Source organism: Marmota monax, unplaced genomic scaffold (genome assembly GCF_021218885.2).
Source record: "Marmota monax isolate L192 unplaced genomic scaffold, Marmota_monax_Labrador192_F-V1.1 WCK01_AAM20220418_F8-fsc00047, whole genome shotgun sequence".
Taxonomy (NCBI): domain Eukaryota; kingdom Metazoa; phylum Chordata; class Mammalia; order Rodentia; family Sciuridae; genus Marmota; species Marmota monax.
Genome location: NW_026692072.1, coordinates 2,224,766 through 2,237,274, shown reverse-complemented (window position 1 = coordinate 2,237,274; position 12,509 = coordinate 2,224,766). Strand labels below are relative to the sequence as shown.

General features: G+C 45.9%; 1 protein-coding gene across 3 annotated transcripts in view; it reads left to right on the top strand.

The window, feature by feature from the left end:
• Slc1a2 (solute carrier family 1 member 2) overlaps positions 1-12,509 on the top strand; it is a 145,819-nt gene that overhangs the window by 79,168 nt on the left and 54,142 nt on the right. For all 3 annotated transcript variants that reach the window (XM_058583277.1, XM_046456075.2, XM_046456072.2), the window contains exons 2-4: positions 6,603-6,742; positions 8,494-8,646; positions 10,441-10,691. In XM_058583277.1, the coding sequence (XP_058439260.1) occupies positions 6,603-6,742; positions 8,494-8,646; positions 10,441-10,691 (544 nt within the window). The remainder of the gene's footprint in view (positions 1-6,602; positions 6,743-8,493; positions 8,647-10,440; positions 10,692-12,509) is intronic.

Here is a 12,509-nt window from a genome sequence, read left to right as displayed (position 1 = left end):
TCCTGTTGATATTTCACATTAGGAGCGTGTTTGTAACCATCCACAGTGCTGTATCCTTCTATCTATTATCAGGGGCAAGTGACTTTATGTCCATTTTATCTTGCACTATTTCTGAGACAACCAGTCAGAGGCAGCCCTGGAATTGGAACCCCAACCCCCTGACTTCTACTTTTGCTGGGTTTTATTTAGCTTTCCAGGTCTAAGCCCCTCATGATCTGGGGTAGCTGAAAACTGTGCTCTTTAGCTGAGCCTTGGATGTTCAGGAGGAAGCTATAGGAAAGACGTATTATACATGAAGTTAGTGGGACCTTTTCAGAAATTATTTTTGTGGTTTTGCAAATGGACACAGTGACAGAAAATGAACAGAAGGGATTGAAGAGAATTTGGAGGCTGTGGCTCTTTCCCTTTCATTTGCAGGAACTGTGAGGATGCAGTAGCTGTCAGAAGAGAGACTTCTCAGCCAATAAACTCCTCTGTATGGTTAAGCCAGGGCTTATGGGATCTAGCAAGGGTGGCAGAGCTGGCAGGCTGTCTTAGAGTTCCAGGCCCTATTACTGCAAAGATGGTGTTTTTAGGGAGCTGGGGAAATCCTGGATGCGGGACAATAATAGCTGTAATCACTGTCACGGGCTGCTAGGTGTTCGGAGCTGATACCATTAGTATTTCCTGCATTCTTGACCAAACACATCCGCTATCTCAGGGGAAAGCCCCTGAACAAGCATTATTTTTGTTGCTGACCTAGTATCTCCCAAGAGCGTGATTTCTGGACATCTGTGTGACACTGCCAGCCTGTCTGTAGAAGGGCCTCATTCCCAGGAACATCTGGACATCTGTGTCCTCCTCAAGTCCTCAACCTAGTGGGTGGGGAATCGTCCTTGTGCAGTGCAGGGGTGGGTGAGTGGCATCATTGCAGACCGCCATTGTCCTCTGGGCAAAACACACCAGTTGCTTTTAGGCTCCCCGGGGGAGTGTTCCGTTGCCACCTCACGGAGCCAGTGAAGGAGGAAAAAAGAATTGGTGCCAGATGAGGCTAAGCTGGAGTGTGCAGCAGGAAATCTGAATCCAATACCACCTCTAATGAGCCTGTTATTAGAGGCTCTTGGCAGAGCGAGGAAAATTGAATGCTAATGAAAAGCAGTTTCTGGGAATAGTTTAAAACTTAGCATCAACCCCATTACCTGCTCCCTTTGTGTCACGGAGGAGGAGGATGATTCGCACACGAGCCGGGCTTGCCACTGAAACGGGGACTCACGTGGATTTGCATGTGAAAGAACTGGGCAAGGATCGCAAAATTAACAGCTGTTTAAATAATTTGATGCAGAGGCTAAGGCTGAAGGAAATTGTAGGTTCATTGTTCAAGTTTTTAATTATCTCAACAGCTGGCCCTCAAATAGCCTGACTGTGCTGTCGGGTAGTGGAAGCCGTTGGAGAGATCTGGGTGAGTGGGACCACTGAAACCTGCAGTGTAAAGGAATTTCATTGCTAAGTACATCCCGGATGTACTCAAGTTGAAACAGAGGTGACCAACGGTGTTGGAGAGTGTTTGGTTCTGTGGAGCTGTTGTACCCAGCCCTCCCTGGCTGATCCAATTCTCTATTGCTTTGTTCCATCTCCACTGTCAGGGGATGTAGAAGGGCAGCATTAACAAAGGGATAAGCGCCCACCCTTGCACTGACTTGCTGTGTTCATCCAGTAGTCCTACCCAGACCAAGTCTTGCCCTTTCTGCTCATTGCCCCAGAAGCAAACCCTCAGGCTATCAGGATCTCAGGACTTCCATCTGTGCCCAACTCAGCTCCCTGTCTCTGGGATCTGGGACAGACATTGAAGCTCCAGAATATTCATGATGGCAATAGGACCCAGCAGTACTTATTTGACATTCATTTGAATCAGTGCCTGGGCTAAAATCCCACATGTGGACAGCAGAGGTTGCATCTGCAGGGAGCTATAGGCTCTGGGATGGGTACATCGATTTCCATATCCTGTGCATTCCATTTATTTGCTAAGCTTTGGACAAATTTCATTTATAATTTGAGTAGATCCCTCATTTCTTCCAGGTCTATGTTTAAATGTCCCCTTATCACAGAAACCTCCCTTTGGCCACTTGAAATAAAATCATACTGCCTTCTCACGTGTTACTCTCCATCTCCTCCGACCCTCCACTTGTCCTTACTACCACTTGCAATAGATTCGTCCACTGATTTGTTCTCCCACTACAATGTCCACTCTTGAGAGTAAGGGCTCTGTCTCTTTTGCTTATTGCACTATCGTTAGCATGTCCAACATGTGAGGCCTTTAGTATGTGCCCAGTATAAATATGTGGGATAAAAGCAAGACTGGGATGAGCTTGCTCGTTGGCACACTGCCAGCCTGTCTGTAGAAGGGCCTCATTCCCAGGAGAGAGCAAGGCACCCATTAGGGTTACTTTTCAATTCCTGATTTCTTTAGCCAACATTTATCGAGAACTCAGTATTAGGTGTTGAAGAGCTCCATCCTACTCTCTCAAGGCATATCAACTGGTGGAGGATGCAGACATTTAAATTAAATCCATTTTTAAGATCCACTTCAGAAATCAGTCACTCCTGGGGGCCTTTCTTGAACATCCCTCCTGCCTCTCCAAACCTGGGTTAGGCATTCTTCTTATGATTTTTCATGGCATCTGTGAAGAGCTTTGTCATGGTCCATTTGGAAACCAGCAAGCACAGTGCAGTATGCTTTCTAAGCCTTTCCTTATCAGTAAAGGCTTCATCAGAAGGATTGTTCCTTACTCATTATTGAATATAAATGCCTGATAGATAAACAATAGTCAATAAATATGAGTCAGCTATTATTACTGCTGCCTCTGTATGCATTCAGTAGCCAGTATTTATTTAGCTGTGTGTGTGAATGCATTTTAATAGTACCTGTTCTTCTGAAGGTATGCAGGCTTAGAAACAGCTTTATATTATGTTTCGTTCTATCTTGCTATTCTCTATAATATTCTCCATTTCGGGCTCTCTTTGTGTTCTGGGAGATGCAGTCATTCAACTGGTATAGAATTTTCGCAAAGAATTTTCAGGGGACTCCTTGTGTCCCCAGCTGTGAGTTGGAGCTCTGATTTATTTAAAAAAATTTTTTTTGATGTGCATATGTCAGGAACTCTTAGAAGCATGGAGTATCTGTTTATTCCAAGAAGGGCAGTTATGGGAATTCTCTCAATAAATACTTGTGGGTTCATGATATTTTGATGCTGCCACTTTGATGTGGCTGTTTTGATTCAGGGACATTTTGTCATGGCCTCGAAAGCAAACCCTTAGACATGCAGCAATTTTGTGTAGCTAAGAAATGTACACAACAGGCATCCAGCCACATCCCAGGGCTCAGGGTCGGGTGTGTATGTTAACCTAATATTTGTGTTTTTTCATCTTGATGTGGCTGTTTCGATGCCTGAGGCTTTCATTACATCATATGGATCTTACCAGAATGTTTGCTTTAAATATTTGCTTGTCTCACTTGAATACCGACCATGTGCCTGATTCTAATTTCCATGGCAGGAGGGATGCAAGTGAAGCAGAAGGCAAGGGGATCAACAATCTCAAGGGGACCCCGAGTTTTGCCAAGGGCTGGCTGAGGGAGCACATTCGCCATCGCAGAACGCATGCTACCTCTGTTCTTGTGGGCTGTTTCCTGGTTTAGAGCTTCACATTACAGTACTGGCTGGAGAAATGTTTAAGAATGGAAAAAAAGATCCCAATGCAAACGCAGAAATATGGTCTCTCCATGTTAAACAGATCATTTTGATCATTTGCTCCTGCTGTCTTGCAAAAGTACTTTTCCTTCTGTTTCCCATGGTGATGGGAGGATGTGGTATTCACTACTCACTGATCAGAAAGGCTCTGGGCCGCAGGCTGGGAGAACCATGCCCTATTTTCTTCTTTAGGTGATATGAGGGATCATTAAATACATATGCCAGGGGTCAAAGTTTGCCTCAGACCTCGACTAGATGACTAGAAACAGAGGCCATGAAGGGGAGATTGAGAAGTGTTTGTTCTGACCAATGTTTTTATCTGAGTTTTCTACCAGATCATGCAACATTATTTCCAACTTTAAAACATTTTGGTAGCAAGTATATTAAGTGGCCTGTTATTAAAAAAAAAAAAAACAACCTAAGTCATCATCTTTGGGTCCCGGATCTTAACTCTGGGACTGGAAACTCAGTTCTTGGTGTCTTGATGGAATGTGGTACCACTGCATAAGTTGCCCAAATTTATATGTCACCTTTGCCATGAACTTGTTGAGAATGGTCTCTTCCTCACGTTCCCTAGAGAAAGGAACTCCTAGATGACGTACCATAAAGCATGCCTGTGCCTAATTTTCACAAGGTGTAGGTACCAGGCCCTTCTTGCCACACTCCACACAGTGAGTGAGTGACAGAGTCAGGATTTTAAGCCACAGCGCTCTGACCCTGAACCCTCGCTCTTCCCGTTATTACCAGTCTATAGATTGTCATGGGCTCCAAATGAGGGTCTGTCCAGTCTGTGGTGAGACTATCTGGGGTGGGAGTAACACTCTGGTGTCTTGGAAGGCACTGTCCTGCCATCTATTGTCATCTATTCAGAGATGGAGGCCTATCCTTCTAGGTATTGAGGATCCCCCAGCCCCTCTTGTCAAATGAGGTGGTTGTAAATGGCAGTTGCAGAAATGTATTAAGTTGTTACGTCAAAGTAAAAAAACTGTCACCCCTCGTGCCAATGCCCAGGCTTAATTGTGGAATAGCATGGGCCTGGGCCTGTCAAAGGTGGGCAAGGAGCAGCTGCAAGGGCAACCTGGGTCCACCTGGGGTTTTGCAGCCACAGATGGAAGGGACCAAAGTGCCTCTTAGATCCCTACATATTTCACTCTGTGTGGCATTGGCCTGTGGCCAGTTTGACAGTCCTCATTATACAAGTGACCTTCTAAAAGCCCCAGTAGACTGAACTTTCTTTTAGCTGGATAAGCTAGCTTTTCCTACGGGGTGTGGTGGGGTAAGGCTTGGGTTATCAGCCTCTGTAACTTTTCTGTGTCCAGGATGTGGAAGGCTAGAGCTTGGAGGCATTTTCATCTTGGCCTAACTCAGGCCGTGACGCTCCTGAAATCACCATTTGGCTCTTATTTAAAGAATGAAAGAGCGATTGTATATCTTCTTCTGCGAAGTGTCTGTTTAGTTCAGATATTCAACTTCTCTAGTAATTAGAGAAATGCAAATCAAAACGACTCTAAGATTTCATCTCACTCAAGTCAGAATGGCAATTATCGAGAATACAAGCAATAATTAATGCTGGTGAGGATGCAGGGAAAAAGGCACACACATACATTGCTGGTGGGACTGCAAGTTGTTGCACCCACTATGGAAAGCAGTATGGAAATTCCTTAGGAAACTTAAATTGGAACCACCATTTGACCTAGCTATCTCATTCCTCAATCTATACCCAAGGGACTTAAAATCAGCCTACTATAGTGACACAGCCACATCAATGTTCATAGCAGCCTAATTCACAATAGATAAACTGTGGACCCAACCTAGATGCCCTTCAACAGATGAATGGATAAAGAAACTGTGAGATACACACACACACACACACACACACACTAGAATATTACTCAGCATTAAAAGAGAATAAAATTATAGCATTTTCAGGTAAATGGATGGAGTTGGAGAAGATCATGCTAAGTGAAGTTAGCCAATCCCCCAAAACCAAAGGCTGAATGTTCTCTCTGATAAGTGGATGCTGATCCATAATGGGGGAGTGGGGGCATGGGGAGAATGGAGGAACTTTGGGCAAAGGGGAGGAAGAGTGGGGAAGGGGGCATGGGGGTATGAAAGATGGTGGAATGAGATGAACATCACTACCCTAGATACATGTATGACTGCACATGTGGTGCGACTCTACATTGTGTACAACTGGAGAAATGAAAAGTCGAGTTCCATTTGTGTACAATGAAGTGAAATGCATTCTGTTATCACGTATAACTATTTAGAACAACAGCAACAAAAAAGAATGAAAGAGCTCAGGTTTTAGATCCAGACTATCTGGATTGGCATCTCCATTTCCTTTAGGCTTTGCAACCTTAGGCAAGTTAGTCTTTGTAAAATGGAATGGGGAATGCTTCTCCCCCACCCACAGGATGCATGGTGGGGTCTCTTGAAAACCTGACCACAGCTTGCGGTCTTCTTTTCTCTACTGCAAGGACCCAAGGAAATGGGAGTAAAAGCATCACTCACATAAGTGCTCCAGGTGTCCTACTGTCCTGCTTATAGGTGAACTGGAACTCAGCATGCCCTGCGTCACTCTTTTTTGGGAGGAGGGGGTGGTTACTGAGGATTGAACTCAGGGGCACTAGACCACTGAGCCACACCGAGTTGCTTAGAGCCTCACCTTTGCTGAGGCTGGCTTTGAACTCGAGATCCTCCTGCCTCGGCCTCCTGAGTCACCGGGATCACAGGCGTGTGCCACCACGCCCAGCCTGCATCACTCTTGTTTTTATATGCCCAGCTGTGCCTGGGGGAGACCCCTTTACCTGAGCCTCTGAAGCTGCACAGGGAGGTGCCCGCTGACTCCACTCACCACCGTCCCTTCTGTTGCAGTGCCAACAATATGCCCAAGCAGGTGGAAGTACGGATGCTTGACAGCCACCTCAGCTCAGAGGAGCCGAAGCACCGATCTCTGTGCCTGCGCTTGTGTGACAAGCTGGGGAAGAATCTCCTGCTCACACTGACGGTGTTCGGTAGGTGCCAGATGCCATGTCACTCTCTCTTCTCGGGGGCTCTCCTGGCTCTGCAGCCAGCACTCTTACAAGAAAGGGAACTGCGTGCTCTGCCCAAGGCCTGTGGCCTAGGCAAAATCTTTCCCATCACCTACTCTAGCCATTTGTTCTGCTTTGGACTCCAGTAATCCTCAAGTGTCAGGCATAGGCTTGTCCTATGGGTGTGTTAGCACGCAGATTCCCAGGCTACACTCATGGAGACCATCTGAAGTGAGGCCCTAGACTCTGCACCTTAGCAAACCTTCTAGGCGATTCCAAAGAAGGTGGTCAGTAGATCACATTACCTGCATCAAGGCCAATGGCTGCAGGAAACCCCACTAGAAGGGCTCCCAGGCACCTTCTGCAGATCATTAACTTAGGTTCACTGGGCACGTCAGCCAATGAGAGCAGCGTGCAAGAAGCACATGGTGAAGCATTGATCTGCTTCCTCTTCCTCCTGGCTTCAGGCCACATGCTGGGGTTGTTCTTCTGTGTGGACGGTTGCTAAAATCTTGGTCTTCAGGTTTCCAACCAGGGTTTTTTAAAAACGGGGATAAATGGCAGTTTCTTGCAGTGACAGCCACATCATTTCTCTTTGAAATCCCTCCCTTGTTCTCCAGCCCTCACTTAGCAACACAGAGAGGCGATGATGGCTCATCCTCCCCACCCCTCACACCCACCCACACACCCTCCATCTGTGGCCCAGCCTGTGAGCCAGTCATCCTGGATGCCAGTGGACCAGGGTCAGGATGCGGAATTTGCCATGGCTCATTTCACTTAATAATAGGAAAACCATAAGTGTGGTTGGATTTTCCAAGGATTTCCCTCCATGTAAGCAGATCTCATTCATCCTAGGACTTCAAGTTGGACAGTACCATTTCTACCTGTAGAAGAAAATGTGACCAGGCCTTCAGCCTCATTGCTCTGCCCACATTCTGGAATTTACTCCCAAAACCTCACACCTGGAAATGCCTCCCCTCCCTTCCAGCCTGAGGTGCTGTGACCTCACTTGTGGGTTCCACAGCAGTGTGTAGGGTTGGCCACCCTTGTCAGGGGTCTGAAGTTTTGCTTGGGGGGATCTGTGGGTTTGTGAGGCTAAAGCCTCCTGCCAGCATCTCTGCTGGATGGGGTTCCTCCCACAGTCTATATTTTCAGTGTCCTTGAGCTCCCATAAGACCAGCAAGTTCAAGGATCAAGTAAAAGGGCAAACATGGAGGGTGAGCTATGGGGAAGTTATTGGAAGCCCCCTGCCCCCCACCCCCTGCCCCACCAGGGGACAAAAAAGGAACGCATAGTATTTTGGTCAGTCATGTTCATCTTATCTGGCCTTTGGTTAAGAAGGAAGACACATGCTTCGTGCCAAGTTTTGTGGCCAGACCTGGGCTGGGAGGAGAAGCCATATGGGGCACTGTGAGTTGTTTCTATTCATGAACAGTCAATATCTTCAAAGATGGTGGAACCAGGTCTTTTTTTTTAGCTTGCATAAAGCCTTGAGAAGGCTCTCCTGCCTCTCCTGGAGCTGCCTGTGGGAACAGTTAGCGCTCCCCAAGGGTCTCTTGCTAATTGTCAAAATTAACTTCACTTACCTTGTGCTTTTATTACATTTTATTCATCTTCTAGTAAGGCGGAGCATGAGAATGTTGAGTAGCATTGAAGTAAGTCCTAGAACTATTTATTTGACTGTGGCAAACAATAAACCCAGACTGTCCCCTTCCTCCTTTCCTTCCTCCCAGGTGTCATCCTGGGGGCAGTGTGTGGAGGGCTGCTTCGCCTGGTGTCTCCCATCCACCCCGATGTGGTCATGTTGATAGCCTTCCCAGGGGATATCCTCATGAGGATGCTAAAGATGCTCATTCTCCCTCTCATCATCTCCAGCTTAATCACAGGTAAGCCCCTCTCCCTGCTGCTGGACAATGGAGATTTTGAATTGACTGAAGAATCACAGTTTGGTTGAGTGAGCAAATGCCTGTGTCATTTCACTTTAGAGCCTCCTTTTCCCGGTCTCTAAAATGGAGATAAGCAATCCTAAAAAAAGAAAGTGCTTGCTATTTGTGTTGGTGGACCCAACTTTCCCTGTAACAAGACAAGAAGGAAACAACTGCGTGTTCAAAGGGGTGATATCTCTAGTGATTTTAAGTCTTGACATGCACTTTTCTCAATTTTCTAAATTGCATTTTGTTCAGAAACTGATAAAAGTGAGGGATGGGAAAGGACACTGTATTATTTAATTGGCATGGACGAAGGTGCGCATTAAAAATAAATGAAATACTAGATATGAAAGCCCTTTGAGTTTCTCAGAACAAAGATATCCTTAATGGATGTCATCATGATTGCTTTTTGTTTTTGGCTAAAAGAATTCATGACTTTATTTGAGAGAATTATTTTCCCCCCTCCGTGGGCTTATACTGATTGTTTCCTCCTGCCACGTCCTGTTGTTCAAGCAGGGAATATGTTAGTGTTTAAGACTTGCTCTGAGTGAGGGTGGGCAACTGGGCCTTCATCCAGGTGACCTTGAGGAGTTGCCCTTCTTTCTGGACTGTGCGCCTTACGAAGGGAATGAGGCTCCAGCAGCTCCAAGAGATTCAGATGCTAAGCCAGTCTTGCAGCGGGTTGACCAGTGAGCCCACTGGGCAGGAGGGCTGGGGTTTGGGATTGCATGCTCAGAAGCTAACCAGGGTCTCATCATTCAGCCCTGGATTAAGTGAATCTGTTTTTTACCTCCAATGTTTTCCAACAAACCAAGAAAATTATTTTAAAAAAAAATGTTCTCTGCTAACAGATGACCAGCCTGGTAAGGAAACCTGGCCTCCATCGCCCAGAATTGGACTGTAGGTTGTAAAGAGAAGTAGGTCGTATGTGGGTCAACTCAATTCAGAGAAGTTCGCATCAGTGACTTCCTCCCCCACAGCAAAAAGAACGGATCCCCAGAAAAGGGCTCCATCCTCTGCCTAGCAAAAGCAGGAACTGAAACCAGGAAATGGACAGTTTGAAGAAACAACTAGAAAAAAACCCAGTGAAGGCTGGAGTTTTTGTGACTGGCTTGGAATTTTCTCTCACCTCCCTTCGTAGAGCTGAGGGCCACAGCTGGTGGCTGCTTTGCCAAATGCTCTTCAAGTCCCACGAGGCGGGGGGATGAGGACCATCAGCCTGCACCTCAGGGAGATGAGAGGGCTGTGCTCAATCCCTGTTCTCCTCTCTGTGTCGATGGCCAGTAATGTATTCAAAAGACACTTCGAGTATAGCATGGGTCGACCAACTTCTTATTTTCCTAAATAAGGACCTTAAATAATAATAAAGTGAAACACTGGCAGGTACCAGCACCATCACTCCACAGAAAGGAACCTTAAGGCCACAGAGTAGAAAGGGCAGAGTGTCAGAATTTAAGATGGAATAGATTCAACTTTAACTCACGACTGTAGACCAATAAACATGTCGTGACCGGCCACTTGCAAACTCTGAACTGTATGATCCCTTACTCTCTCCAGTTCTCCAAGAATCTCAAAAATATCCTTGGAAAATAGAATTGTAAATTGTAGGCTAGGTCAGATGTGTAGTGGTTGGGGTGTAGTTGACCCCTGATGCGTATGAGTAACGGGGAGCCAAGGCTTAGAGACGTGCAGACGTGGAGCCTTAGCAGAAGCCTGGCAGCATTAATCCTTCTGGATTTCTTTTCCTCCCAGGGTTGTCGGGCCTGGATGCTAAAGCTAGCGGGCGCTTAGGCACGAGGGCCATGGTGTACTACATGTCCACAACCATCATCGCCGCCGTGCTGGGGGTCATCCTGGTCTTGGCCATCCACCCTGGCAATCCCAAACTCAAGAAGCAGCTGGGGCCGGGGAAGAAGAACGACGAGGTGTCCAGCCTGGACGCCTTCCTGGATCTTATTCGAAATCTCTTCCCAGAAAACCTGGTCCAAGCCTGTTTCCAACAGGTAACCTGAGGTTCTGATTTTCTCTCTTCTCCAAACTTCTGAGTTATCAAGGAATGTCGAGAGAGGCCATTTCCAATGAACCAACTCTGGGTAGCAATTTTCTTAATATTTAATTATCTCTCTCCAGGCCCAGGAATTGGATGAAGTGGTCTGGGGCAGGATCTTAGGATTGGAGTCTCATGTTTTTTGGTTTTTTTTTTTTAATCTTCCCTTTTCTCCTGCTCTCTTTGTGTGTGTGTGTGTGTGTGTGTGTGTGTGTGTTGGTTTCTTCTTTTGTCTCTTCCTTTCTTTTCTGCTCCATCTCTGAATTGTGCCTGACATATTTTAATCAGTCTTGTTTACAACCCTCTGAAGCTTAGTAGTTCTCAATCTTGGCAGTATAACAAAACCCCGTGTGGCACTTTAAAAAAAGTTCAACCACCCTGCAAAATCAGAATTTTAAATCCATCTTTAAGATGGATGGGTGGCTCGGGTATTTTTTTTAAAGCTGTGGAAATAGCACATGCATGGATTGTGAAAAGTTTAAACAGTATAAGAGGGAGATAAAATAAAAACTAGAAGATCCCCTCCCCCACTCTAGAGCCACTTAGGTTGAAATTTGTTTCTTTCCATATATATATATATATATATTTTTTTTTTTGCCACATATGCATGTGTGCCTGCACTTAGAAGTGCAACCCAAGTGCAGTGTGTTACATGCACCTCTTTCTTTTTCACAATTGTATAATATTTCTATGGTGTAAGTTCCTAGAAGTGAAAATGCGCTGCCAGAAATCTTGGTACTTCGAATTGGCTGGATATTGCAAAGTAACCTTACAGAAAAGGGTTGAACTATGTATTCCTGCTGACAGCACACATGAATGTTTTTTTTAAAAAACTGTGACTTTTAAAAACAGTTGATTCTGCCAAGTAGAACCACTGAATAACCACTGAATCAGCTGCCTAGACTCTATTGGCTTATTTTCTGTCCCCAAGGCCAGAAACTTAGGTTAGAACTTACCGGAGTTCCCAGCAGCCCAGGGAGGGGCGAGGTGACAGCCATTGAGCCTCTGTCAACCATTTCCAGGGAATCACAAAAGAAGGAACTTAGGAGACAGAAGGGAAGTCTGTGTCCCCAGTTGACCCCAAGATGCAGTTGCCAACCTCTGCTGAATCCAGAACACATGTGTTCTCTGATCTTAGATGCTATTTTACAAAGAAATGATAAATATTTGAGTGACAGATATGCCCACTATCTTGACTTGATGATTACACAGTGTGTACATATATTAAAACATCACATTGTAGCCCATAAATATTATAATAATTATGTTAACTAAAAACAAAGTAAAACTAAAAAAATGCTAGTTTGGTAGTACATGCAGCATGGACCTGTATCCGAGGAAATCATTCCAAGAGGAGAAGTATAATGGGAACCACTAGAATTAGACTGGAGAAGAGGGTGCTTTCTGTGCCCACCCCCCCCCCACCCCCTGCCATTGTGTCATGTGCTTGCCCAGCCGCCAGCCAGCTTAGAAAGATGAAATTACTTGCTTTGGAGTGACAGACGCAATTGGCTGCCAAGTCTGTTCTTAAGATTTTGGAAGGAGCCCTCTGGAACTTCTGGAAGTGTGGCTCCTGGGAGCTGAGCTAGGAGGAGACTCTGGAGGGTCGGAGCGTGGGAGGCCCTGGGAAGGACACAGCTGGGCCTCCCTCCCTCCTGTGCCTGCTGCTGTGCCTCCAGATGCACTTCCTCTCAGTCTGGAAGGCAGGCCCACGAAGCAGTCAAGCCCTTGGAGCTGTGGTTCCGATCTTAAAATGAATTTCTGTGATGTCCGC